General features: G+C 37.2%; 1 protein-coding gene across 3 annotated transcripts in view; it reads left to right on the top strand.

The window, feature by feature from the left end:
* LOC131689951 (retinal homeobox protein Rx) overlaps positions 1 to 27676 on the top strand; it is a 162011-nt gene that overhangs the window by 46885 nt on the left and 87450 nt on the right. For all 3 annotated transcript variants that reach the window (XM_058975352.1, XM_058975351.1, XM_058975353.1), the window contains exons 3-4: positions 309 to 1394; positions 11904 to 12070. In XM_058975352.1, the coding sequence (XP_058831335.1) occupies positions 309 to 1394; positions 11904 to 12070 (1253 nt within the window). The remainder of the gene's footprint in view (positions 1 to 308; positions 1395 to 11903; positions 12071 to 27676) is intronic.

The raw sequence follows: 27676 nt of genomic DNA, 5'->3' as shown, positions 1-27676 counted from the left end.
CCTTTAACGATTAGGGAAATCGTAATTTGTACAGCGCAATGTTTACGAGTTGGGAACTAGAGAACAGAATCGTTTATTCAGGGGAGTCTTTCAATTGGTATTGAAATAAGACGTGCGTCTTATAAGGCAGTTGATCGAATCAAATCTAATTCGGTACATTTTGTAGATTCATCATTTGTTTTCTAACTAACTACAAATAACATTCACTAGTTTTCGCCACCTCCTTACTAGTTCAACTAACCAACCAACTTTTCAACCTCATCCGTTTATTCTAACCACCATTTTTTATCTCTCCTGCCCCCATCCAGGCGACAGCAGTGACGCCACCGATCTGAGTGCTTCCCCCCTCGGTCACATCAAGGTGTGCGACCAGCAGCAAATGCTTGCCAAATCGGCTCCCGTCACGAGCCAATACATGAGCAGCCCCTCGCCAGATAGGTTCCAGCAGTTGGCCAACTACCAGAACCACATCAAAAATCTCGACTTTGCTGCTTCGCTGGACCAATCCGGTCTGGCAGCAGCAGCAGCTGCGGCTGCTGCAACGGGACACCACCAGTCACACCATCCGGGACTACATCCCGGGCACAACGCGATGCCTTCCCATGGCGAGATGGAGTACATGAAGTCATTGAAAGAGAATAACAAGTATTTCGTTGATCGGAACTACCGGGCTTCGCTGGGGTATGGCAATAGTAAGTACGGTGGAGGAGGTCCAGGCAGTGAAGATGGAAATAACGCCGTAAATGATTACGAAGATGATCTGTCCTCTCCGACGACGGTAGCCACGGCGGGTGCCCTGAAGCGCAGGTACTCGGACAACGACGATCATCTGTTGGACGGAGGGAGTGGCGGAGCTGGCAGCGGACCCGATAGCAACCAGGTCGAGGGATCCATTAGCAAATATAGCAAGCTGCATGACTCAGCCGATAAATCAATTAAGGCTAATAGCTTTGATTATATGAAAAATTTCGATGATCTACGAGCACGACAAGCGGCGGCGTTCGATGCTGAACAGTACCTTCAACAGCAGCAGCAGCACCAACATCAGCAGCAACAACTTCACCAACAATCACTCCATCATCATCATCAACAGCAACAGCAGCAGCAACAACAACAGCATAACATTCAATCTCAACATCCTCTCCAACAACAACAGCAACAGCAGCATCCTCCCCATCCGCAACAACTATCCACGGGGTCTTCGATTGGCACAGTAGCCTCGGAGCACAGGCCCGATGATTACAGGCTAGGAGGGCCGAATACCGTACCGGGTCAGGAGATGCCGGACAAACTGGGCGAGGATGGTGGTGTCAGCTATGCTTCCAGCGAGGAAATGAATCAGACGGCATCCAGTGAGCAGGGAGAGAAGCTGGGCTCCGGAAGTGATGACGAGGGTGAGTTCTTTTTTTCTGGCTAGTGCTCTTGTTGGGTTTCATAAAAAATACCGGATGGCTAGTATAATGATTACGTTGCAGGCTTACATTTAGTACGAATTCAACTTATATGTGTCCAACAACAAAAAACACCTTTAACAGGCCAACGAGGGTACCCGGGTACCCACAAATTGAAATGCTCATAACTGTGGCTTCCTTTGACCGATTTGGACACTTTTAGATATTTTGGATACAGGAACTCGTCCACTTTTTGATTCTGTGCAATAGAACCGAAATAATGGATCTGGTTTTTGATAATCTGGATTTTCCGGGGTAATGTTCCAGTACTAGGATATGATCTGTAAATTTTAATAATGTCCTAGCAATATGAGTATCAAAACTCTTCAAATTGTCTCGGAAGTCTGTTTTTTATTGTTACGGGACCCTATGGTAATTTGAAAAATGGAATTGGAATGGAATCGCCACTCACGGCCCCACGGGAACCTGCTCCGGAATGTCCGTTCCGGGGTCAAATCACCAAATGGTTCCAAAACCACGAGATACAGCCTACTGATTCAATTCTAAGAATTTTGATACCCATATTGCTAGTATTTCATTGAAGTTTGGAAATAGCACTCCAGCACTGGAACCTGCTTCCGGAAACCCGGATTCCCGGGAACCGAATGAGGTAACCCGATTCATTTTTACCAAGTCCAAAAGTGGATGAGTTCCTGAATCCAAAACGGCCAAAAGTATCGAAATCGGTTGGATATTACGTTAGTTACGGGCATTTTAGTTTTGTGGGTACCCGGGTACCCACGTCGGCCTGTTACGTAGTAAAAAAATTCAGGAGCCCCTCCTCTTTCCCACCCTTACTATATCAACAATTTTATTAACCCAAAAGCTTGACTTAGTGAAGTTTTAAGATGTCACAAAGTTTCAATTTCCAGCTATGGATAAAACATAGGAATTTAATTAATTAAAACTTAAAAAGGTACCCGGGTACCGCGTCGGACACACAACGGTTAATTATTGAATAGTGAAATGCCAGCAATATCGAATTTGAAGGAATGTGCATATGTGCGTGTATGTGTGTTAACCTTCTAAATCCCACTCGCCGGTAGCAGTATTATGAAAAAAAGTTTTCTGCATATGGTCTAATCACCCCATGCAAAAAACTTAATCTCAGGATGTAGTAGGTGTTAGCTCTACCGATTTTCCAATGACCCATTTCAGAATGATAGAAAGAACGAATGAACAAATAATCCTTCATCACGATGAACTTCAGCACTCGACTTTTCGTAAATGAACCGTTTGAAAATTCTTCTTAAACTACGGTTTAAAAAAAATTCCGACAATTGGGACAGCAACAAATTTTTAACGAGCGTTTGAGACAAAGCCTGCTTTTCCTTTCTTCTTCATTTGAAGAAATGCTCAAAATAATTTCACATAAAATTGGTTTATAAACAGCCAGAACTGTTGATTAAATTAAGATTTACTTTCCAAATGTAGTAACTGAAACTAAGTTCCCTGAAACGAAGTATCTTTGATCGCCGAAGTGATTTTGATTAAAGTTTCCATTTCCCAGTGGTTTTCAGCTTCCCGGGATTCGGGAATTAAAAATAAGATTATTGAGCAAAATACAAAATCAAAAAAACATTCAAGTAATTGTAATCTTAAGTCGATTCCTCCGCTCTGGACCAACAAAACAGCGATCGACTTCTAAAGCAGCAATGCTCACCTGGTGTCGTTCCATTTGGCCGAATGCTATTAGGCCGAACGCTCTTTGGGCGACTACCACTTGGCCGAAAGGACATATTGGGCGAATGGGTAATTTGGTCAAATGCCAATTGGTAAAACGGGTCGTTTGGCCAAATGCCGTTTGGCCGAATGCCGTTTGACCGAATGCCGTTTGGACGAATGCCGTTTGGACGTATGCCGCTTGGACGTATGCCGTTTGGACGTATGCCGTTTGGACGAATGCCTTTGGACGAATGCCGTTTGGACGAATGCCGTTTGGACGAATGCCGTTTGGACGAATGCCGTTTGGACGAATGCCGTTTGGACGAATGCCGTTTGGACGAATGCCGTTTGGACGAATGCCGTTTGGATGAATGCCGTTTGGACGAATGCCGTTCGACCGAATGCCGTTCGGCCGAATGCCGTTCGGCCGGATGCCGTTCGGCCGAATACCGTTTGGCCGAAGGCTATTTCGCCGATTATCATTGGGCCTACTGGTTTTGGTCCAAGAGGTATTTGGCCGGAATTAATACTTACAGGCTCTTTGGATCAGAGCCAGGGATGACACATTGAATTCTGTGCTTCGGCCAAAAAATCTTTGTTCCATCTGTGATGACTAAAACCGAAAACAATCTGTGAAAATCTTTGTTGAATTTCCAAAAAATCTGTAAAAATCACAATATTCCCAAAAATCTGTGGAAATCTGTAAATTTTAATCAAAATGCCAAAAATCTATCATCTGCATAAAAGAATCTGTGATCCAAAATTGTGGAAAAATCTGTGACATCACAGAAAAATCATGTTTCATGCAAGACGGTGCAGGATGATATATTTCATTTTATGTATAAGAGCGGATGTCATTTTACAACGATAAAACAAGAGGATATGACAAAGAAAAAATATTAACAAATCACAGATCGGGTTATAAGTTTTGTTTCGGTTAAGTCTTAATGATTTTTATCGGTAGTCGAAATAAAAAGTGTCCCTAAGTGTTCGAATCGGAAGATGCGAGGTCGGCTTTGTCTCTCATTTCTCGCTATGCTTAATTTTACAAGAATAATAATTCACTCAAAAGTGACAAATATTCCTACCTTTCTTTCTCTTCATATTTGTTTTCGGGTGCGTACGGAAACGAAGTGACGCATTCGACTATGTTTCAAAATCGCTTCACTAGCGTCACGCACGTCGCAGTTTTTCATAATTTAAAATGACCGTCTTTTTAGCGGTGATGAAAATTCATCTCGTGTTACACCTGATTGTCTGTGGTGTTCGGTTTCATATCAATTTACTGCGAAACTAACAAAGATTCCCTACGACATCTTACAATGATGATGATTTCGTTTGCTTCTCCGACGTCGGCGTTTCAGCATCGTCATTTTACTTTGTACTATTTTCTCGCTGTTGTTGATATCCCGTTTGTATGTGTGTGTTATGAACTAAGCTTTACCAGAAAAAAATGTACTAGCGGGTAGCATTAGGACCAGAGGGGGCTATATCTAGGATGGGTTTTCAAAGCGACCTATTGATATTTTGTCGAACTGAGAAAATCTAGTTTGAAGTACGGCGAAAATACTCCTATTTAGGAACTGAAACGTTTTAAATACTAAAAAAGTCGACTACGGTTTTGTTTTGTCTCTTGCTTTAATATTGTAATACGGTTGATAAGAAATTGTTTTGACAATACGACCTTTTTCTGTCAATACGACATTTTACCAACGCACGATACGTTCTTTCTCGGACTGATCTCGAGACACGAAAGCACATGCGACTGTTCGAAAAATACATTTAATCTGTAATTAGGAAACAATTACATTTCAAGTTGTGTTAACCCCCTTAGCAGCCTTAGTTCACAGTTCATCTACTTCCCAATAGAGCGCGCATTAGATGTTTCATCGAATTTAAAAGGAAAACATAGAAATCGATGAAAAGTAGTAAGTCGAAACGTCAGTTATCTTGTTGTTTCCTCTCTATCTTCTCATATACGCGCAATGTAAACATAAGGCAAACGTCGTATGGGCCGGTTTTTTTGTTTTCATATTTTTTGCCGATACGACGTAGCACGTGAAAAATTAAAAATTGTTTTTTTTTTAATTCTTATTAGTTTTGTGCAACTTTGTGATTACTTTATTGGTAGGTAATCAGCGTATTGCCATGTACAACAGGTAGGTTACTATTTTTTTTTCGTTCCGTGATTGGTGTCGGGGTATAATATTGTTTATCGTTCCAGTACACTACCATTTTCGGTTGGGAAGGAATGGTAATTATTTCTCTGCAAAATCACTAGATGTTTTATTCGAAAAACAATTACGAGAATAATTATTTTTTTAAGGACGTAAGTAAAATGACATTCTTTTAAAAAAAAATCGGACATAGGTCCCTTTTATATAAGCGTATGTACAGTTGAAAAATAATAAAAATGTCGCTTACGAAATTTTGTTACGCGCGTATCTCCACATCAAAGCGGTTCTAATATTTGTGTTTATACGACCGTGGGAAATCAAAAGGACGTATGCGTCGTTTGAAAAAATATAATTAATAAAACATGTAAGACGTTTTTTAATTTGATTAATAATGTGGTAGCCTGCCGTTTTTAGAGAATCCTATTCGTGTGATACGATAGTAAGGTTCGAAAAGAGTGGTGTAGTGTAGATAACTCATTTTGTTTACTTTTGTCGCTTACGGCTTTTTGAAAACCTACCCAAGATATAAACTTCTCATCATTGCAGCAGCTATCACGAGTGGGACAGCATGTTGACCAGAGCTGCCATTTATACAGATTTATCTGTATTATACAGATTTTTAAGGACAGAAACAGACTTGATACAGAATACAGATTTAATACAGATTTTCAATGTTCAATACAGATTAACACAGATTTTAAGAATTTTCAATTGGCGGACCCTTTCTGAAATCATTTTCATTAACTTTGGCCGTTTCTTCAATAAATAATTGTCAAATGAACCATAACACTTTTAAAAAATTAAAAACTTGAGTTGGGAAATGTACAGATTACTTTAAAGTACACAATTCAAATTCCGGTTTAATGCTTGAATTTATAGTAGACAATACTTGAGGCTTATAAATGGGAATCAATCATCTAAATTCTTTTTCTGCATTCAATACAGACAAAAACAGATTTTTTGTAACGAGGATACAGATTTTCAAAAAAATAATCTGGCAGCTCTGATGTTGATATTGTTATTGTTATTCACGTTACCTCTGCGATGTGCAGTCAACAACGTGTAGCTATGAGGTTCGATACTGTATTGCATAAGTACAGGTTGGTTGAAAACTAACGAATCATTTGAGACCTGTTTGCTCACAGATAGAGAGCGTAAAAACAGATGATTTTACGCTCCCGAAGATTCGTTTCAGTTGTAAACAATGAGAGACTATTAAACTTAACAGAAATTCTATGAATGACAAAAATATCTCTGCTACACATTCAATAGTTTAGCGACGATAGTGTCACTCCATGCCAACGCTTCGATTCGTGGCTTAGAACTTCTTCAGGGCTTTGAACTGTACAACAAAATCAATTAGATGCTATTATAATAAGCGCTTTTTACAGGAACTTGTTGGATTATCATCAACAAAGTTAAGTCGTGAATTGTACACAATTGCGAAAGGGTGCAAGATTGTTACTACATAATCGAGCGATGGTTGGTTGTTTTTACATCTATCAATACATGGAACTTGTTCTTGTTATTTTTTTCGGAAGAGCCGATAATTTAGAAAAGAAAAAGTTTTCCCTATATGATTTCATTCCTATAAATGCACTGGTAGCCATGAGAATGAAGACTTATACTGTTAATGGGTGTTAGTTATGGTTAGACGTTGCCATTGTTTTGTATTATAGGGGTTTGAAGAAGGTGTCGTAGCGTCAGTTTACTCTTCGTGAAATGATCTTTTGCAGCTCAAATTTTGATACAAGTATACAGTATCACGTTCTTAGGTTTCTATATTCCTCAGGCAAGAACAGAGTCCAAATACATCAAATTCACCAGTAATGTAAGCAAACAATTGTAATTTCCACTTTGTTGCCTATCCACTGCACAAACCTTATAGTATCATTACCTTGGGATGCGTAGTTAAATTAACGAGCCACAGCATATAATAGTTCCGGAACAACAGGAAAACAATTTTGATTTATTCATTACAGTGATTACAGTTACTAAAAGTGAAATTGTAATTTTATGTCGTATCCACATCACAGCTACATCACGTTCGTAACCGTGTATTAGTAACGTATAGACGTTCAGGCCAGACTAAAAATTTTATTGTGAAGAACAACATGTAGCGCTAATTTGTCATTATCGTTGAAACTAAAACGTAATCGATGACGATGAAATCGAAGTAGGTTCACACGACCTAGCACCGTCACCAAGTCAGACCACATTAAAGGATTCATATCGGAATACGGAGAAGTGGCACCCGTTACGAGTGATTAGTTAGCGAAATCTTTTCACTGGTGTTCACAACTTCGTTCATGTACTATGTGTGTGGCTGACTTGTCTGTTTTTATCTGATTTGTGTAGCCAAAGGAGGTAAATACATTAACCATAAACAAATAACGCTGTGCCCATACTCTGGTCAGATTTCTTTATGCCAGTTCTAAAACCTAACGGCACATTACGGAAAGTCCTACGCCGAAGCCCATAGGAAAAATCAACCTATCACAATCAACACCAGCAAATAGCCTTCGACATACGCTGCTAAAACATAATCAAAAAGCCATCCAATAACTGATGCATTTTGTATTTCGAAGCTTACTGCTCAGAAACGACGATTGGCGTCGATGCCTCCAAACTAACAACCAACAACACCAATGAAGAAGGAAACGCCGATGAAGATGGTTATACAGTGGCGAATCGTTAAAACAAGAAACAATCAAGAACATAGGACCGTGAAAATCAATAAAGAATGGCTACTAGAGTGACAGGAAAAAAATGACCCCTATCGGCCCACCCCTGAGTCGATTCCCAGTCCCACCAGGAGTACTTGCACCAAATTTAAAGCAAATCGGACAAGTCTAACTACCGGACCATCGTGCCTGAAGTTTTGTATGGGAATTTTCCACAATTTACATGGAGAAAACCCACCAGCTCGCATTTTTGCCGCTAGATGGCACTGTATGCATCGTATTATCACTGTAAGTGAAAATAAGAAAGATAATTTAATTGTCTACAACTTTGTCGAAAACTGCTAGTCAATCCGGCTTTGTTAAAAAAAGTTATTAAAATTTTAACGAAGTGATGTCTGAGTCAGTTTTGCATGGGGCCTAACAGTGCATTGTAGTACTCGATTCACACGAACTAAACATTTTTGCGAAATAATCGTTAGGTTTAGCTCAATGGTATGTTTACAAGAATTATAGTAAATAATACGAGTCATACTTTGGTTAGAAAACTTTAGTTCCTCGTGTTACCGCATAGAGGGCGCCAACACTAATCATGTATAAAGATTTTGTTAGAAAAACTTTTTTACCGACAAGTTCTCCATCATGCAATCAAGTTGAAAATGTATCTTTTGTCTTCAGGTTTTTTTTGACAAAATATAAAAAAATTAAAAATGACTTTTTTTTCATTGCATATTTTTTCCGTAGAGAAGTTTTTCTGTATAAAATGCGGTAATCTAGCAACACAATTTTGAAATTAATGCACGTAGAATTGCAATTTGCAGAAAAAACCATGGAGATTAATTAACCGAACACAACTGAAAAGTTTCGCTCGAAACGACAATGGTCATATTTTGCGGTCGGCCCATTTCTCGTAGAATCCCTCTTCACAGACAATAAAAGGGATGTGCGTATACGGGTTCCACCAGACAGGAATTGAATATTTGTTTTATTTTTTATTGTCGCGTTAGCCTGACTGAGCAGTTGATCTTGTATGTTATACAATGTGTGTAACATAAAAGACCAACGGCTTAGTCAAACTAACGCATGGAGCCGTGTCAAACAAACTAATTTAATAAAAAAGAGTGTCATGCAAAACTAGCAACTAACTGAATCAGAAACTTCACCACAACGAATTAAAATGGCTTTTTGGTGGTATCCAACGGGGAAAGCAATTGTGTGGAAAAAAAAACCCCAACGCCAGGATTCGAACCTGCAACCCTTGGGACTCTGGCCCAATGCACATACCCTTGTGCTATCCCTGGTATATGATAACGCATGACGCATAAAGAACACATGATTATCGCATTGGCGACAGTGATCGTACCCTGCCTCTAAAGCGATATCGCACACAACCGTAGCTGCCACCCAACACATTTGATGTACATAATTTACCCGTTAGATACTAGGGTTGTATGTTCGAATCCTGCCTCTGTGGGGATGTTTTTCACATAATTGCTGTCGCCTAATTCACCATTTCGATTTAAACTAATAATTCAATTTTTAGTCTTTTGACTTAAGTGCCAATACCTTATTTAGGACTGGTGGTATCCAACGGGGAAAAACGATCGGAAATGGTGAGTGAAGCTAAGCAATCATGTGAAAAAATTTCTATTTAATTTCTCCGCTTGATCAAATGTGTTGGGGTGATCAGCTGCCGTTGTGTGTGATTCTCGCTTTGCAGGCAGGGTACGATCACCGTCGCCAGTGGGATAATCATATGTTCTTTCTGGGATGTCGCCATACCCAGGGATAGCATAAGGGTTAGTGCATTGGGCCGGAGTCTCAAAGGTTGCGAGTTCGAGTCTCGCCTCTGGGGGGAACTTTTTTCACATGTTGCTTAGCTTCACTCACCATTTCCGATCGTTTTTCCCCGTTGGATACCACCAGTCCATTTCGATTTGTTTTCCCCGTTGGATATTACCAAAAATAAGGGACCATTCATAAATTACGTAACGTTTTAGTGGGGGAGGGGGTACGTCAAATTGTGACTTGTTGTGACATAAGGGGGAAGGGGAGTAAGTTAAAACGTTACGTAACATGTTTCCATAGAAGAAGAAAATTTTTTTTTGAGGAATTTGTTACTTAATAGGTGATGAGGGGGGAATATATAAAATGGTGATGATTTGACCTTACCATGCCCCGAACAAGTTTAAAACAGTTTTTCAACTCTTTACGGCATCATAGTACATAAAAATAGTTTACAGGATAGTATATAAGCAATTAATATTTGTATAATGTAGTCTACACTTGATTGACGAAATAAATAAATATACATGGGGGAGGGGGAGTCAGTTTTGGGCAATTTTTGCGTTACGTAATTTATGAATGGTCCCTAAGGTACTGGCACTTACGTCCAAATCCAACAAAATGAATTATTTGTTTAAATTCAAATGATTTCATACCCGTAAGTGAAACATTTTGCTATCCAAGAAAACAGTGAACCAAACCTCGGAATACCTTTCAATTCGAGATGTGTACCAGGCCTGTGCGCAAAGGGAGGGATTTGGGGTTCAAACCCCTTCCAAGAGATATGTTACTATGTTTTAATTGCCGCAAGGTTCTACTGTATCGATTTTGTTGGCTATTTTCGGCAAATTTGAGACTAAGAGAAACGAAAGCAATGAAATTGAAAGACGGATAGGTATTCTAGAGCGAATCAGTTATAAACTTAGAACGGAAAACTAGAACTAGGCAGGCTCATATGGGCATGATCGAAAGGAAATGTGAAGAATGCATAAGGCAAAGAATTCTTCACATTTCCTTTCGATCATGCCCATATGAGCCTGCCTAGTTCTAGTTTTCCGTTCTAAGTTTATAACTGATTCGCTCTAGAATACCTATCCGTCTTTCAATTTCATTGCTTTCGTTTCTCTTAGTCTCAAATTTGCCGAAAATAGCCAACAAAATCGATACAGCCCTTCCAAGAGAGTTTTGAATCACTTTTAACAATTTCTTAACTTCCTGATCAGGAATAAAAAAATTACATTATGTAGTCATTACATTACAAAAAAAAATATCAGTTCTGACACACAATGTCAATTAAGTTCGGTGATTCTAGAAACAAGACTTTGAAGAAACCTTGAGAGGGTTGCTGCAAAAGGATGTAAGTCAAGTTGGTCGGCATCGCTGGATCGGTTCACGTCTTGACAAGTTTTGATATTAACAATAGTTATGAGTACATCAGTTACACAGCAAAGGCCAGCGAGTTTGCAACAGCAGCTAAGCTGAAAAAAACAACGAACGAACAACACGAATTCGGAGAAAATCGGGATATCTTTGTCTAGAGAAATGTCACCATACGTGATCCTGCGCCAAAGTGGCTGAGTACTAATTGCCTCACGAAATCGAGCATTGGGAGAAATTCCGCCACCGGAAAACTCTCAGCACCAGCTAGTAGATAATTAGGAAAGAGTATCCACTAGAAGGATAAGAAACCCTGCTGAGATGGTTGTAATGAGATGTAAGCCGTTATATTCGGCGTTTCTGGATCGGTTCAGTCTCGGTAGATGACGATATTTGCTACTGATCTGAGGAGGTCTGTTATACCACGAAAGTTAGACAACGAACAAGAAACAGAATCAATGGATAAAATAGGAAGGATTAACACAAAATAAAAAGAGAAAGAGCACAACCCCTTCCTGAAATAATAATGGGAAAAATCTTCAACGTCTAAAGGAACGAATAAATAAAAAAAACGCCCCCCCCCCCCTTGAAAATTTTCTGCGAACGAGCCTGATTTGTACAAAAGTATGATCTTTGGCAGGATATCTGCCACTGCAGTCGATACACTAATACTCAGTTGATTTTCGAAAATAAAAGAAAGAGCAAGATAACCAAAACGAAAATCTTTAATTTAGGTACATTAATTTACAAATCCCTCTCGATTACAGGTGGCGAGGATGGCTGCTCGAAAAAGAAACATCGGAGAAACCGGACCACCTTCACCACCTACCAGCTGCACGAGCTGGAACGAGCCTTCGAGAAGTCCCACTATCCGGATGTGTACTCGCGGGAAGAGCTAGCGATGAAGGTGAACCTACCGGAAGTACGCGTTCAGGTGAGTGAAGAATCCTTCTATTTAGTGTCATATCGATTTTCCTTCGACTCGAGCCCCCATTCAGAACGAGCGAGCGGTCTTCTGGGTAGGGAAAGATACTTTAACATACATATGTGGCTTGACGCCGAGAAGGGACTACGGCTGCGGCTGGAATGCTTAACGAAATCCTCACATGAGCAGTCATACACAGGCACGGTATAAATGTTTTTTCGATGCCGAAGTAGCGAGCAAATGTTTGGTTATTTATATGGTGGCAAAAGGATAAACGAGGGTATATTGTTGCCCGTTTCATGAGTGAATATAGTTTGTTTCGATTTACATACTTGATTTCACTTCCATCATGTGTGGCCGACGTCGCATGTAGAGGGAATTGTTTCTTAAGGCAGCACGAAACGAGTAATCGATGGGAAATAATATCAAATCGACTGAATTCTAATAAACCTCGATTCCGTTGCAAATTTTGAAAGGTGAATGTTGATTTATTGAGAATCGATTTTTGGTGGAATCGTTTCTACCGTTAGTGCACCAACATCATCATCATCCGATTGGCGATGTATCTACCAGTCGTTCGGACTCAGATCTCGTCATGTTTTACGCCCAGGAATTTAATCAACGCCGTCGATTGTGCCGGTTTCCTGTCATCTGGAATAGGCCGGCCAGAGATAATTTAAATCGAAATTAATAGTAATTATAGACTTCGTATCGTCAACAAAATACAAATCCGCATGGAAAATCACATTAGACGAGCACAGACCAACACGGAACCCTTGCATCCACCCGGACGGTGATGATGATGATGATGATGAGGATGATGATAGAACGCCTCCCTTTTTGATGGTTTGTTTATCTTGTTCCGAGAACCCTTCCCCGTCTACATTAACATCGTTGGAGGCTGTGCAGATCAAGCGCACTGCAAAGAGGGTAAATTATCCTCTTCAGACCACACTTAATAATAGTCAGTCACAGTTCATATAAAGCTCGGTTGCACCTTCCCCAGCCCACGATGAAACATCGTGGCAGGCCGTTGTCGTATCTCGCTGCAAATGACGGAGGAGTTTTGCCGCGTGGTGTCCTTCTGTGCGCCGCGACGCTCAGGCCTTCGTGTGCGCTAGGGTGGGTCAATGTTTGTGATTGGACTCAGATTCGAAAACTCTGTAGGTATGTTGCTTTTAGAAGGCACAATCGATTCTGAAAAGGATTTTAAAGATTTGTTCCCCTTTAAATACGGCAAAGAGAACTCGAAGTGTTTGCATTTATTTTTGTTTCTTGTAGTCATGCACGAATTTAACATTTTCCAAACTTGTACCACCCTACAGCTAGCCTGCTGGTTCGATGAAAGGAACGAGGGCTGTGAGATTGTCGTAATTGAGTTTTCAATTTACCATCATATGAATACAATTATCAAACTTGGTGCAAATGCTTAACGGAGGAAACTAGGAGTGTGCGGATCGGTCGCCCTTTGATACACACCCAGCTGAAGGGTGACTCAAAGATTGTTTTTTATTCTGTATTAGAAAATTTATTATTATCGGAATATATTTAAACTTGTTCTTGTTTACCACCAATAATAATCCAAAATGGTTGAGGATTTATTTTATTCTCGACGATTATTTGAATATTTAGGTTTACAATTCAAGATAACGCGAAATTAGGCACATGAGAACCTGAACTCCAAAAAAATCTATTCTAAATTTTTCATGAAACTACTGAAAACCACCCTAGCAAGTTATGTGGATGCGCCCAAACAGGGTCCCACCTAACAGGGCGTTATGGTTGCGACAACCGGATTGGTCGTGATCAAAGCAACCCTCGGCAGATTGACACCGGTCGGTGTCCAGCAAGCCAAGGGTAAGGTTGTCATGATTCGGTTGTAGGCATCATAGGGAAGTCACCGAATTGATTTGGAACTTTCTGCTGTGTTAAATGACGTTTAGCCCGCGGCCAGGGAGAGTGGTTGGCAGGGGACGTAGTTATTAAAATTTGTAGTGATTGAGTTTTCGATTATTGCTAGCCGTTTTTTTTGGCGCGGCATTTTTTATTATTTTTGACTATTCCGAAATATAAGATACATTCTGAAATTTTCAAATGATTCTTCCAAAAAATATGAAATTTTTTTTGAAAAATCTTCTGAAAAATCTTATAAAGAGTCTTTTGAAGACTCTTCTGTAAAATCATCTGATAGATCTTCTATGGAATCTTCTGAAGAGTCTTCTGAAGAATCTTCTGAAGAATCTTCTGAATAATCTTCTGAAGAATCTTCTGAAGAATCTTCTGAAGAATCTTCTGAAGAATCTTCTGAAGAATCTTCTGAAGAATCTTCTGAAGAATCTTCTGAAGAATCTTCTGAAGAATCTTCTGAAGAATCTTTTGAAGAATCTTCTGAAGAATCTTCTGAAGAATTTTCTAAAGAATTTTCTAAAGAATCTTCTGAAGAATCTTCTGAAGAATCTTCTGAAGAATCTTCTGAAGAAACTTCGGAAGAATCTTCTGAAGAATTTTCTGAAGAGTTTTCTGAAGAATCTTCTGAAGAATAAATTCTGAAATTTTTTTGAAGAATCTTCTGAATATTCTTCTGAAGAATCTTGTGAAGAATCTTTTGAAGAATCTTCTGAAGAATTTTCTGAAGAATTTTCTGAAGAGTCTTCTGAAGAATCATCTGAAGAATAAATTCTGAAAATGTTTTGAAGAATCTTCTGAAGAATCTTCTGAAGAATCTTCTGAAGAATCTCCTGAAGAATCATCTGAAGAATCTTCTGAAGAATCTTCTGAAGAATCTTCTGAAGAATCTTCTGAAGAATCTTCTGAAGAATCTTCTGAAGAATCTTCTGAAGAATCTTCTGAAGAATCCTCTGAAGAATCTTCTGAAGAATCTTCTGAAGAATTTTCTGAAGAATCATCTGAAGAATAAATTCTGAATTTTTTTTGAAGAATCTTCTGAAGATTCTTCTGAAGAATCTTGTGAAGAATCTTCTGAAGAATCTTTTGAAGAATCTACTGTAGAAGTTTCTGAAGAATTTCCTGAAGAATTCTTCTGATCAATCTTCTGAAGAAATCTTCTGGTCAGAAACATACAGCAGAATCTTCCGAAAAGTCTTCTGAAGAATTTTATGAAGGATTTTCTGAATAATTTTCCAAAAAATCTTGTGAAAGATCTTCAGAAAAATATTCTAGAGAATTGTTCTGTTGAATTTGAAAAATATTCTGAAGAATTATCTGGAAAGTCTTATGAAGAATCTTTTGAAGAATCATCTGAAGAATCTTCTGAAGAATATTCTGATGAATCGTGCGAAAAGTTTTTTGTAGAATCTTCAGAAGGATTTTCTGAAAGAACCCTCTGAATCTTTGTAACTTTAAATGAGGCTAGTCAGCCGAACGCTGGTTTTTATCCCAGAGATAGTTAGCAATTATAAGATTGATCGAATCCTAACATGAGCTTCTTGTTGAGAACATGAAAATTTATGAGATTGACAATGCTCTCTTGCCGATGGGGTGGTGGATTGTAACCTACCCTTCCACAATTCTGGTTCGATTTCAGCAACTCACACGGTGTTTCAACAGATTCATTCACAAGATCGGTTTGGTAAGCAATGCTATTTTATTTTTTTAACCTGGTTGGGTGCTTGATGAAACAATGAATTCACCGGATGAACTACAATGGCGTTCGATTTACAATGCAAATTGTAACTTTGCTAATAGATTAGAAAAAACGCGCAAAAGTCTTCTGAAGAATCTTCTGACCCTTCTCAAAAATCTTTTGATAAATCTGGAAGAATCTTCTTTTGAATCATCTGAAGAATCTTTTGTTCAATCTTCTGAAGAATATTCCGGGGAGTCTTCTGAAGAATCCTTAATAGAATCTTCTGAGGAATTTTTTGAAAAATCTTCTGAAAAACCTGATTGGATGATTCTTGCTTAAAATATTTTGAATAATCTTCTGAAGAGTCATAGGTAAAAACTCTTGAACAATTTTCTGAAGAATCATCTGGAGAATTTTCTGAAGAATCTTCTCAAGAATCTTTTGAAGACTCTTCTTAAGAACTTTTTGAAGAATTTTCTGAGGAATCCGTTGAGAAATTTTCTGAAGAATCTTCTCATGAATTTTCTGAAGAATTTTCTGAAAAATCTTCTGTAGATGTTTCTGAAGTATGTTCTGCAGAATCTTCTGAAGAATCTTTTGCAGAATCTTCTAAAGAAACTTTTAAAGAATCCTGTGAAGAATCTTCTGTAGTTTTCAGTAGAATTTTCTGTAGAATTTCCCTAAAATTCTTTTTATGACTCTTCTGAAAAACTCTTCTAATGAATCTGATGAGACATTCTCCTGCAAATTTGTCTGAAGAATCGGCCGAAAATCTTCTAAAGAAACCTATGAAAGATTTTCTGAAGAATTTTCCAAATAATCCTGTGCAGAATCTTCTAAGCAATTTTCTGAAGAATCTGCTGAAGAATTTTTTGTTGTATCCGATCAGACGATTCTTCTGAAAAAATATTCTACCTAATCTTCCGAATAGTCTTATGAAGAAGCAATCACGTCACAAGTCAAAGCTGTAGAGTTTTCTTAAGACTCTTCTGATGAATCTTTTGACGAATATTCTGCAGAATCTTCAGAGGAAATTTAAAGAATTTTCTAAAGGCCTCTGAAGAATTTTATGCCGTATCTTCTGACGAATCATATGAAGAATTTTCTGAAAAATCCTCTGAAAAATCTCCTGATTAATCCGATCGAATATTCTGAAGAATTTTCCGAAAAGTCTTATGAAGAACCTTCTGAATAATTTTGTAGAGAAACTTCAGAAGAATTTGAAGAATGATCTGAAGAATCTTCTGGAAGATTTTTTGAAGAATCCTCTTAAGAATCTCTAAAAGAATTTTCTGAAGATTTTTTTTGACGAATCATATCAGATGATTCTTCTGAAATATATTCTGAGAAATCTGCCGAAAAGTCTTGTGAAGAAGCTTCTGAAGAATCTTCTTATATTTTTTTTTGATGAATCTGATCGGATAATTCTTCTGCAAAATAATAATGAAGAACCTTCCAAAAAGGTTCAAGAAGAATTTTCTGAATAATTTTCTGAAGAAGATTCGTCTAAAGAATTATTCTGATGACACTTCTGAAGAATTCTTCCGATGAATCTTTTGAAGATTTCTGCAACATATTCTGAAGAATCTTCCGAAAAGTCTTATAGAAAATCTTCTGAAAATTCTTCTGAAGAACTCTTCGGATAAATCTTAGCAGTTGATTCTTCTAAACATGTTCTGAAAGATCTTTGGAAAAGTCTAATGAAGAATCTTCTTAAAGATTTTCTGAAGAATCTTCTGAAGGATGTTGACAAATCATTTGAAGTATATTCTGCAGAATCTTCTGACGAATGGTGTGAAGAATCTCCTGAAGAGTTTGATGAATTTTCTTAAGAATATTCTGAAGAATTTTTTGAAGAATCCTCTGATGAATCTTCTGAAGAATTTTTTAGGAATCTTTTGAGGAATTATTTGAAGTATTTTTTAAAGTTGTCTGATGAACTTTCTGTGAAATTTCTGAAGAATTTTTTGACGAATCTGTAAAACATTCTGATGAATCTTCCGACAAAATTTCTGAAGAGCCTTCCGAAGAATCGTTTGAAGAATGTTCTGCAGATTCTTCTGAAGATTCTTTTGAAGAATGTTTTGCAGAATTTTTTGAAGAATCTTCTGAAGGATCTCCTGAAGAATCTTATGAAAACGCCGCGGTGATAAAGCCAACATGTCAGCACTTACGAAATTATAAACGCGGTCTCAAGTGCGAACATACAAACACTCGGTCCCGCGCGATAATGAAGTCTGAGCCGTACACTCAATATCACACATCAGAATATTGGCCCGTTGCAATTGGCCTAGAGTAATGTTTTGCTGTGTACCATATTCTCTCTCGTCTGCAATTGTAATGAGTGATTCTGACAGGGAGCCCTTCCGAGAATATAGCCTTGTAGCTACAGTTGGACTACGCTCAAAGCAACCAAACATTTAATTTCCTTATTTTTGAAAAAGAATGTTACCTCTCAAGCCGTTGGTTAGAACAGCTTTTTCCATCTTTGTTCAACGCATTGGGTCAAATGGTAGGGCAACAATTGGGGCACTCGATTCGAGTTTTTGTTTTATTTAACCCTTTATAAGGCCCAGAGTTTGGAGCTATTAATGAATGTTATATTAAGAGAAATATGGAAAACAGTCGAGCTGGATCAGAAATACAGAAAGAAATGGAGGTGAGTTACTGGTTAATACCTGATTAACAGTAAATAGCCCCTGGATTCTGAGGATAAGTTGAAAAATGAGACCACAGATTACAGACGTTCATTTACTCATTTTATTTTTTTCTTTGTAATTTTCACCACTCATAAACCAAGTTTTCGGATTAAAAACAGTTGTTTTAACAAATTTTCTAAGTCGAGCTAATTTTATTGTCCAAATGGAAATTGCCGTATTTTTTCAAAAAACTCTTCGCCAATCGAGACATTGCAAAGTCACTCAAGATCATTAGAAGATCCTATCAATAACCCTTATATACGTGAGAATTTTGTCATATTTCTTTCTACTATAGAACTTACAACTTATTGAACATGGAAAATGTTTTGGGGTACACGTGTTACATTCGACACAATACCTTGTTTATTTCAGTTACTTCTCCCAGCCCACAGAATTACTCTATCGCATAAGCAGGCGGTTCCAGTAGTGCCCACGTGGATGGAAACGAAAGATTCTTAATCATGTACCGAAAATTATGGGATGAAATTGATGGATCCATATAAGCATATTTATGATTGAATGAAAATCGCACAAATTTTCATTATTTATTTCATGAGCTGTAGTATTAAAACAAATGTGATTTCCGTAATATCTAAATGAAAGTAGCATCCATTTAGAATCAGAAAAGAGTTGAGCCTAGTTTATTTTGTCACCCTACCTGTAAAAAAAAACAGGCTGTTATCTCTATTCAATGCATTGTCCCCAAATTTGCATTCTGGATCACTGTGCTATGTTTGCTTGCACTCTTCCAAACAAAACATCTCATTCCCTATACACCATGTAGAATTAGTTTGTCTTCCACCTTTCACCCTAAAATTTTCGCTTTCGTTCGCGCACCCCTCTGACCAGTCAATGTTGAACAAAGCCAAAACGAGCGAAAACTGTCATAATCGATTTTTAAACACGCCGAGGGAGTTGCCACTTATTCAACAGACTCGACCCTTGCCTAGCTTCTCTCATAATCACTACGGGCGGCACTTCAATTGCAACTTTGTTTACATCTGTCACATTTTGTCATTTCGTCAGTCTTGATTCATGTTGTGAATGTTTTTTTCCCACCCGCTAAGTTATGATTCAATTTGGCAGACTAATTTTCTTTTTTATATTAACTTGACTTTGTGACTTGATTGCATTACCCAAGTTCCCCTTTGTTATGTTTACAAAACAGGAAAATGACGAGACCAAATTGAGTTTGAAACTTTTTCTGTTTAATTTGGATCAAAAAACTGCGAGCAATATGTATGAAAAATCCGCGACGAGCAGCGGCTCAGAGTGCAGGTAATATTGATTTTCATGGTAGAGAAGGTGGTAAAGGTCACACAAAATTGAGTTCGAAGTGGAGTGGTGCGGGTCGGCCTGTAACGAACTTCAATCACGGTGATATATGTTGCATATTGATTTCATGTCAATATTGATTCCCATTGAGAGTGCATGTTCTTTGCATGGCTGACTGGGCACAAAGAGAGAGAGCAGAGGAGGTAAAATTGCAAATCGGTTTGCTCACTTGCAAAATTGAAATGCACTGAGGGCACGCAACGGCTGCATAGTATAATCGAAGAATTGGATTTCTGGTTTCTATTGTAATAACAAGTGGCACCGAAGTAACATTTCAATTCTCCTTGAAAGGATATGTGGAGATAGGTACGTTCTATTCCACTATTGTCCCACTTGCGTCTCTGTTGATATTAGTTACACAATTTCGATTTAAAATAAACGGTTCGTCATAAAATGTCTCCCCAAAATAACTTCTCAAACCCCCTGCATCTATTCTATCGTGTGAAGGTATAATTCAATCACTCGCAGCTGTAAGATCGTGAAATCAAATCATCCGATTAACAGCCGCCGTGTCACACTAAATTTGGCTCCGGTGGCAATTTCCAACTTTTCAAAAAGTCATTTAACTGCAAACAACGGTATAGCAACGTCGCTAAACGGTTTCGGCGGCAAAACATCGATTCGAGCGCCGACTGACTGACTGACTGACTCGGTGACAAATGTGATCAAAACATGCGAAAATATGATGACTTGTATCGTTGGCGAAGAAACCAACAGCCAAGCGCGAAAGCAAGTTTCGGCAAATAAACAAACGACGCCTTTATTCCTATAGGGTCGCTGCACGGAGCAGGGCGAGAAAACGACACTTCCGTGCATTCCGACACTTTCGTAAACTGCTATCGGTGTCAGCCTAGCTGCCACTACTTCCGCGCCGTGCAGGTCCTTTGGGAAGCGCGGGAAAAAACTCACCGCCACCCCGTCCATGCTAACGAGAAAGTTGACACCTGTAAAATGGTATTTCCAAATCGAAACCTGTCAAATTAGCGGCCGAAGACGAATGGCTCAATCTGTGCGCGTGCGGTGCAACAAAGTGTTACAAATTAAGTTGCTTTCATTATACCTTCCCCACTTTTCCTAGAAAGCAAAGGAATCACCTCTAATCGGAGATTGTTCCCAATTTGTTGATGGCTAATTGGGTTTCCCTCGATAATAGATAAGTTACGGCGCGTTTCGATCGCGTGCGTGATTGATAATAGCATTTCCGGCTGCTTGCCCTTGAAGGTACCTGCCGTACACACACACATATACCAAGCTTGGCTCGAGCAGGGGTGTTTTCGTCGTAGGAGAACAACTTGTTAACTTAATCCGCTTTGGGAAGAGGATCGAAGCGAAGATTTATTCCCGCATTTAGATACAAGTCTTTTTACACTTGACGATCCAAAAGGTTGCCTAACCATCACCGCAGAGCATCCCGACCGGCATCGAGAATGGGATTTGAAACAAGGAGAAGTTGTCTATCGAAATGTGGATTACAATTAGCTAGGTTGTCACTGTCACGTGCACAATTGGTTGCGTTTTGGAATGCAATCAAAAGTTCGTTAGTTGTTTAGATGAACGGCCAAATACAACGGTAGGGAGTGGAAATAACTCTTCTAGTTCTGAAAATCGCCTCCAGCTTACTTGCCAACCATTTTGATTAGAAAAGTAAATTTTTTTTCTAAACGAAACATTTTTCTTCAAATCGCACGGATAAGAAACACAGGTACTCCGCTACAGTGGGAGATCGTTTATAATATTTTCAAAGTCATAAAAGTAGAGGAAAAATACTACTATGTTGAGTAGCACGCTTGCGGAATGTCAAATTTGAGCTAGAAAATTACACAGATAAATATATATTTAAATAGGAACGAAATTAACTTCAGAATAATTTGCAGAAGAATCAGATTCATCAGGAGAATTCCTCAAAATATTTTCTAGAAACTTCTTCAGAAGATTCTTCAAAGGATTCTTCAGAAGATTCATCAGAAGATTGTTCAGAAGGTTCTTCACACAATTTTTCAGGAGACTCTCCAGAAGATTCTTCGCTACTATTCATAAGATTCTTCAGAAGATTCTTCACAAGATTCTTAAGAAAATTCTTCAGAAGATTCTCCATTAGACCATTCTTCAGAACATCTTTCAGAAGAATCAACTGATTAATTAATCAGAATAGTCCTTCCGAAAACTATTCAGAAGTGTCTTCAAAAGATTCCTTAGAAGATTCAGAAGATTCGCCAGAAGAAGATTCAGAACGTTTTTCAGAATATTCTTCAGAAGACTCCTCATAAGACTTTTCGGAAGATTCTATAAAATATTTTGCAGAAGAATCCTCCGCTCCGATGCATAAAAAAAATCATCAGAAGATTCTCCAAAGGATTCTTTGGAGGATTCTTCAGAAAAAAAATCAGAAGAATCATCTGATCAGATTCATTAAAAGAATTCTTCGGAAGATTCTTCAGAAAATTCCTCTAAAGATTTTTCAGAAGATTCTTCACAAAATTCTGCAGAGAATTCTTCAGAAGATTATTTAAAAAATTCTTCTTCAGAAAATCATTCAGACGATTCGTCATAAGACTTTTTAAGGTTCGTCAGAATATTTTGCAGATTCTTGAGAAGATTCCTCAGAAGATTCTTCAGAAAATTCTTCAGAAAACTGCAGAAGATTCTTCAGAGGATTCTTCAGAAGTTTCCTTAGAAAATTCTGCAAAAGATTCTTCAAAATAATTCCAAAAAAAATCTTCAGAAGATTCATCAGAAGATTCTTTAGAGAATTTTTCAGAATGTTGTTCATACGACTCATCAGAAGATTCTGTATACCATTCTTCAGAAGATTCTGCAGAATATACATAAGGGGCCATTCATAAATTACGTAACTTTTAGGGGGGGGAGGGGGTTCGACAAGTTGTTACATATTGTGACATAGGGGGGAGGGGGAGTAAGCTAGACCGTTACGTAACATGTTTTCCCTCAGGAAAAAATTTTTTTTCAAGGAATTCGTTACGTAATAGGGGAGGGGGGGTTAAAGAAATTTGTGACAATTTGTTACATGGGGGAGTCAATTTTGGGCAATTTTTGCGTTACGTAATTTATGAATGGTCCCTAAAAAATTCTGAAGATTCTTCAAAGGATTCTTCAGAAGTTCGTTCAGAACAGTTTTCAGAAGAATCAGCTGATCAGATTAATCAAAAAATTCTTCAGAAGTGACTTCAAAATATTCATCAGAAGATTCATCAGTAGAAGATTCACAACGTTCTTCAGAAAATTCTTCAGAAGACTCCTCATAAGACTTTTCGGAAGATTCTTCAGAAAATTCTTCACACAATTTTTCAGAAGACTCTCCAGAAGATTCTTCGCTACTATTCATAAGATTCTTCAGAAGATTCTTCACAAGATTCTTAAGAAAATTCTTCAAAAGATTCTCCATTAGACCATTCTTCAGAACATCTTTCAGAAGAATCAACTGATTAATTAATCAGAATAGTCGTTCCGAAAACTATTCAGAAGTGCCTTCAAAAGATTCCTTAGGAGATTCAGAAGATTCACTAGAAGAAGATTCAGAACGTTTTTCAGACTATTCTTCAGAAGACTCCTCATGAGGGAAGATCATATAAAATATTATGCAGAAGAATCGTCTGCTCCGATGCATAAAACAATCATCAGAAGATTCTCCAAAAGATTCTGCGTAGGATTCTTCAGAAAATTCTTCAGAAATTTTATTAGAAGAATCATCTGATCAGATTCATTAAAAGAATTCTTCGGAAGATTCTTCAGAAAATTCCTCTAAAGATTTTTCAGAAGATTTTTCACAAAATTCTGCAGAGGATTTTTCAGAAGATTCTTTAAAAAATTCTGCAGAGGGTTCTTCAGAAAATCATTCAGACGATTCGTCATAAGACTTTTAAAGGTTCGTCAGAATATTTTGCAGATTCTTGAGAAGATTCTTCAGAAGATTCTTCAGAAGATTCTTCAGAAGATTCTTCAGAAGATTCTTCAGAAAGCTCTTCAGAAAACTTCAGAAGATTCTTCAGAGGATTCTTCAGAAGTTTCCTCAGAAAATTGTGCAAAAGATTCTTCAAAATAATTCTTTAGAAGATTCATCAGAAGATTCTTTAGAAGATTCTTCAGAATATTGTTCATAATACTCATCAGAAGATTCTGTATACCATTCTTCAGAAGATTCTGCAGAATGTACATCAAAAAAAATTTCTGAAAATTCTTCAAAGGATTCTTCAGAAGATCGTTCAGAACAGTTTTCAGAAGAATCAGCTGATCAGATTAATCGGAAATTTCTTCAGAAGTGACTCCAAAAGATTCATCAGAAGATTCAGAAGATTCATCAGAAGAACGTTTTTCAGAAAATTCTTCAGAAGACTCCTCATAAGACTTTTCGGAAGATTCTTCAGAAAATTCTTCCTTTGCGGGCGAAAGTCTGACCGTGATTGTATATTCGCGTTTGATGTGCTCAAGCGTTTGTACGTTGACGTATTTGCTCGCGTTGATGTTTGTATGTCGCTGATGCTCGAGTGTATGTAACTTTGTGTGTATAAACTCGTTTCTAACAGCAGCGTGTGACCGATTGTACATTCGCGCGAGCTTCTGAATGTTCACGTGGATCGTGATTCTGATATTTTGTTTCTGATATTTTGCTGCAGGAAGAGAATGAGCTCTAGAGTGGTGCAAGCAAACAATTTTTCGTACAATGATGCGCTAACCGGATTTCGAAAATATAAACAAAATAAGAGATTTAAGCTGTTTTGTTTTATTAAAATTCCAAAGGAATCACCCGCACAAATCACTTGCAAATATTGCGATTTTCACTGTTTAACAGCGATTTAACAATGTTTTATGTCAATCAAATGTATCGAAAACAGAAGAAAGAATCCAGAAATGTGTATGAAAAATTTGAAATAAATCAGTTACGTGATTTTTGAATGGTAGTTAACACCGCGAATCATGTTTTTTGCCAGAGACGTTCTACAACGTTCTACAAAAAGCTTCGTCATCGAGTCGCTTGTCGATATTTTTGCATAGAAAAATTACAGCATTTTATCGAAATGATATATTATATTGTACAATAGTTTTTATCAATTCGCTTCACCCAAATTTCTAAAAAAATCGCGAAAAGTGTTTTTTTTTTCACGCTGAAGCCCTTACTCCTTGTTGAATTTCGCTTAAATTTTGTCCAATTTTTTTTTTGTTACTTTTCTTTACGCCTTACTCAATTTATGTAACTTTTTTAACGAACTAAATTCGAATCAAAAACCTTTTTTAACGCACCAATTTCGGTAAAAAAAAGTTTAAATACATGCAGTACAGTATCAAGTTGTATACAATTTAGCATGTTCTTGGCTAACTGTTACCTATAAAAGTTGGGTATTTTCGGAACGGGGTTGACGAGTGCATGACGGAAATCGATGTCTGAAACCATTTAGAAAATCAATCTGGCGACTTCCAGTTTAAATATATTCTCGATAACCGCAAACTGTATGAATAGTTTCGTAATGGGGTTGACAAGTAGATGACTGAAATCGATGACTGCAGCCATTTTGAAGTTCAAGATAGCGACTTCCGGTTTAGACAAATTCTCTAGAACGTCTCCAGTATGGGTATTTTCAGAATAGTGTCGACAAGTAGATGACGGAAACCGATGCCAGATGTTATCTCTATAATCTCAACAATATGAATATTTTCGGAATGAAGTACACGAGTTCATGACAAAAACCGATGTCTGAAGTTATTATGAAATCCAAGATGGCAACTTTGGAATTCTTTGTAACCATAACAATTTGAATATTTCCGGAATGGGATTCACGAGTAGATGGAGAAAATAATGTATGAAACCATTTTTAAATTCAAGCTGATGAATTCCGGTTAATATATCCATATAGCCTCAAAAATATAAGCATTTTCGAAATGGGATAATTATAGAGTAGATATAGGAATGATGATGATAAGGTTATTGAAATTTTTTTCTCAACTGGTCTTCAGAATGACGTCACTCATCGATTTTCGTCATCTACTCGTCAAGTCTATTCAAAAATATTCTTATTGATAGGGTTATAGGGGAACCCGGGGGTATTCAGACCTACCTAAGCAAATCGCCTTTTTGGATTATTGACGTGAAATAATTCATTGGTCAAACGTCGTAATTGTTAATTTAAAGCCTCAGTTACATTTTGGAACCATAGACTTTCATTTGTACCACTCCATGGCAGTGCTAGGCGACGATTTTCAAAACTCTGCGTTTTTCCATGTTTTTTTACAGTGTAGGAATAATTCGGAACTTCCTATGGGGTAATTCAGACCGTCTCTTTTTTCATTTTTAAAACGCCATCTGCATGATAAGAGGAAGTCATTCAACAAACACATTTTTTAATAGATTTTTGATATTTTATAATTGGAAAACGCGAATATCTTTTGAAAAGGGCATAATTACACGTTTTTGCTTTTGTCGTAGCAAAATTCCAAATATCTCGCCAACTATTGCATTTTGGAAATTTTTTGGTTAGATACATTTTGATTTAAAATGACTTTTAAAATTATATTCTGTAATAAATTTACATCTTTGTTTGTCAATTAGTATGCAATTTAGAAACATGTATAAAGTAATCATCAGAAAAACATTTTTACCGATAAGTTCTCCATCATGCAATCACATCAAAAATGTTTCTTTTCTCTTTAGGTATTTGTTGACAAAATATATGAAATTTAAAAAAAATGGATTTTTTAGCAGTTTAAATTTTTAACATAAATTTTTGTTTTGGTGAAAAATGACAACATTTTTTTCAGTGCATATTTTTTCGTACAGAAGTTTTCATCCCCTCTAAATCGTTTTAAGATAGTTTTGCTGTATAAAATACGGTAATCGAATTTTTTTTTCGAAAATGTTACACGTGGAAACTTTTGCGCTCTTTTAACAAAATGCTCTTGAGTCAAAATAATCTATTGATTGTGGAAAACGTTTTGTCTTCCATGCCAGTGAAACGTGTAAAGTTTCATCGGAATCTAAGGAGGAATTCCACGAAGATCCGTCCGAAAATCTTTAAAATCGTGACCGACCATCTTAGATTCCAATGAAACTTTACACGTTTCACCGTCATGCAAGACTAAATATTTTCCACAGGTAATAAGATTATTTTGACTCAAGAGCAACTTTTCAAAAGGGCGTAAACGTTTCTACGCGTATGAATTTCAAATTTTTTTTGTTCGGTTACTGTATTTTATACAGCAAAACTATCTGAGAACAAGTTACAGGGAATGAATACTTCTGTCCGAAAAAAATATACACTGAAAAAAATGTTGTATCATTTTTCAAAAAAACAAAAATTTATGATAAAAATTTAAATTGCGAAGAAACCCATTTTTTTAAATTTTTTATGTTTTGTTACCAAAAACCTAAAGAGAAAAGAAACATTTTGATTGTGATTGCATGATGGAGAAAAAATCGGTAAAAAAGTTTTTCTAACAATAACTTCGTACATGTTTTTAAATTTCATACTAATAGACATACAAAATTGTAATTCTATTACAGAATATAATTCTAAGCACCATTTAAAATCAAAACGCATTTAACAAAAATATTTCAAAATGCGATAGTTTTCGAGATATTTGAAATTTTGCTCCTTCAAAAACAATTAATTCGTGTAATTATGCTCTTTTTACAAGTTATTCGCGTTACCCCATCAAAAAATGTCAAAAATTTAATGCTTATCGTTTTAAAGACGTAAAAGCAACTTTTTTAGTGTATTTGGATCCTGGAGAAGCTTTCAATAAAAAAGTTTTCCTACAACTTTTGACATTTTTTTATAATTCTTACTATTTGCAGTCAAAAATACAATTTTCTTTTTGAATATAATTCTAAACGCCATTTTAAATCGAAATTCTCTTAACAAAAATTTTCTAAAATGTAGTAGTTCTCGAGATATTTTAACTTTTGTTTTAACAACACAATTATTTTGTTACGACCTTTTTATAAGTTAGTCGCGTTTCTCTATCAACAATAATAGGTTTTTCAAA

The sequence above is a fragment of the Topomyia yanbarensis genome, chromosome 3 (assembly GCF_030247195.1).
Source record: "Topomyia yanbarensis strain Yona2022 chromosome 3, ASM3024719v1, whole genome shotgun sequence".
NCBI classification, from domain to species: domain Eukaryota; kingdom Metazoa; phylum Arthropoda; class Insecta; order Diptera; family Culicidae; genus Topomyia; species Topomyia yanbarensis.
This window is presented reverse-complemented; position numbering and strand designations above follow the sequence as displayed.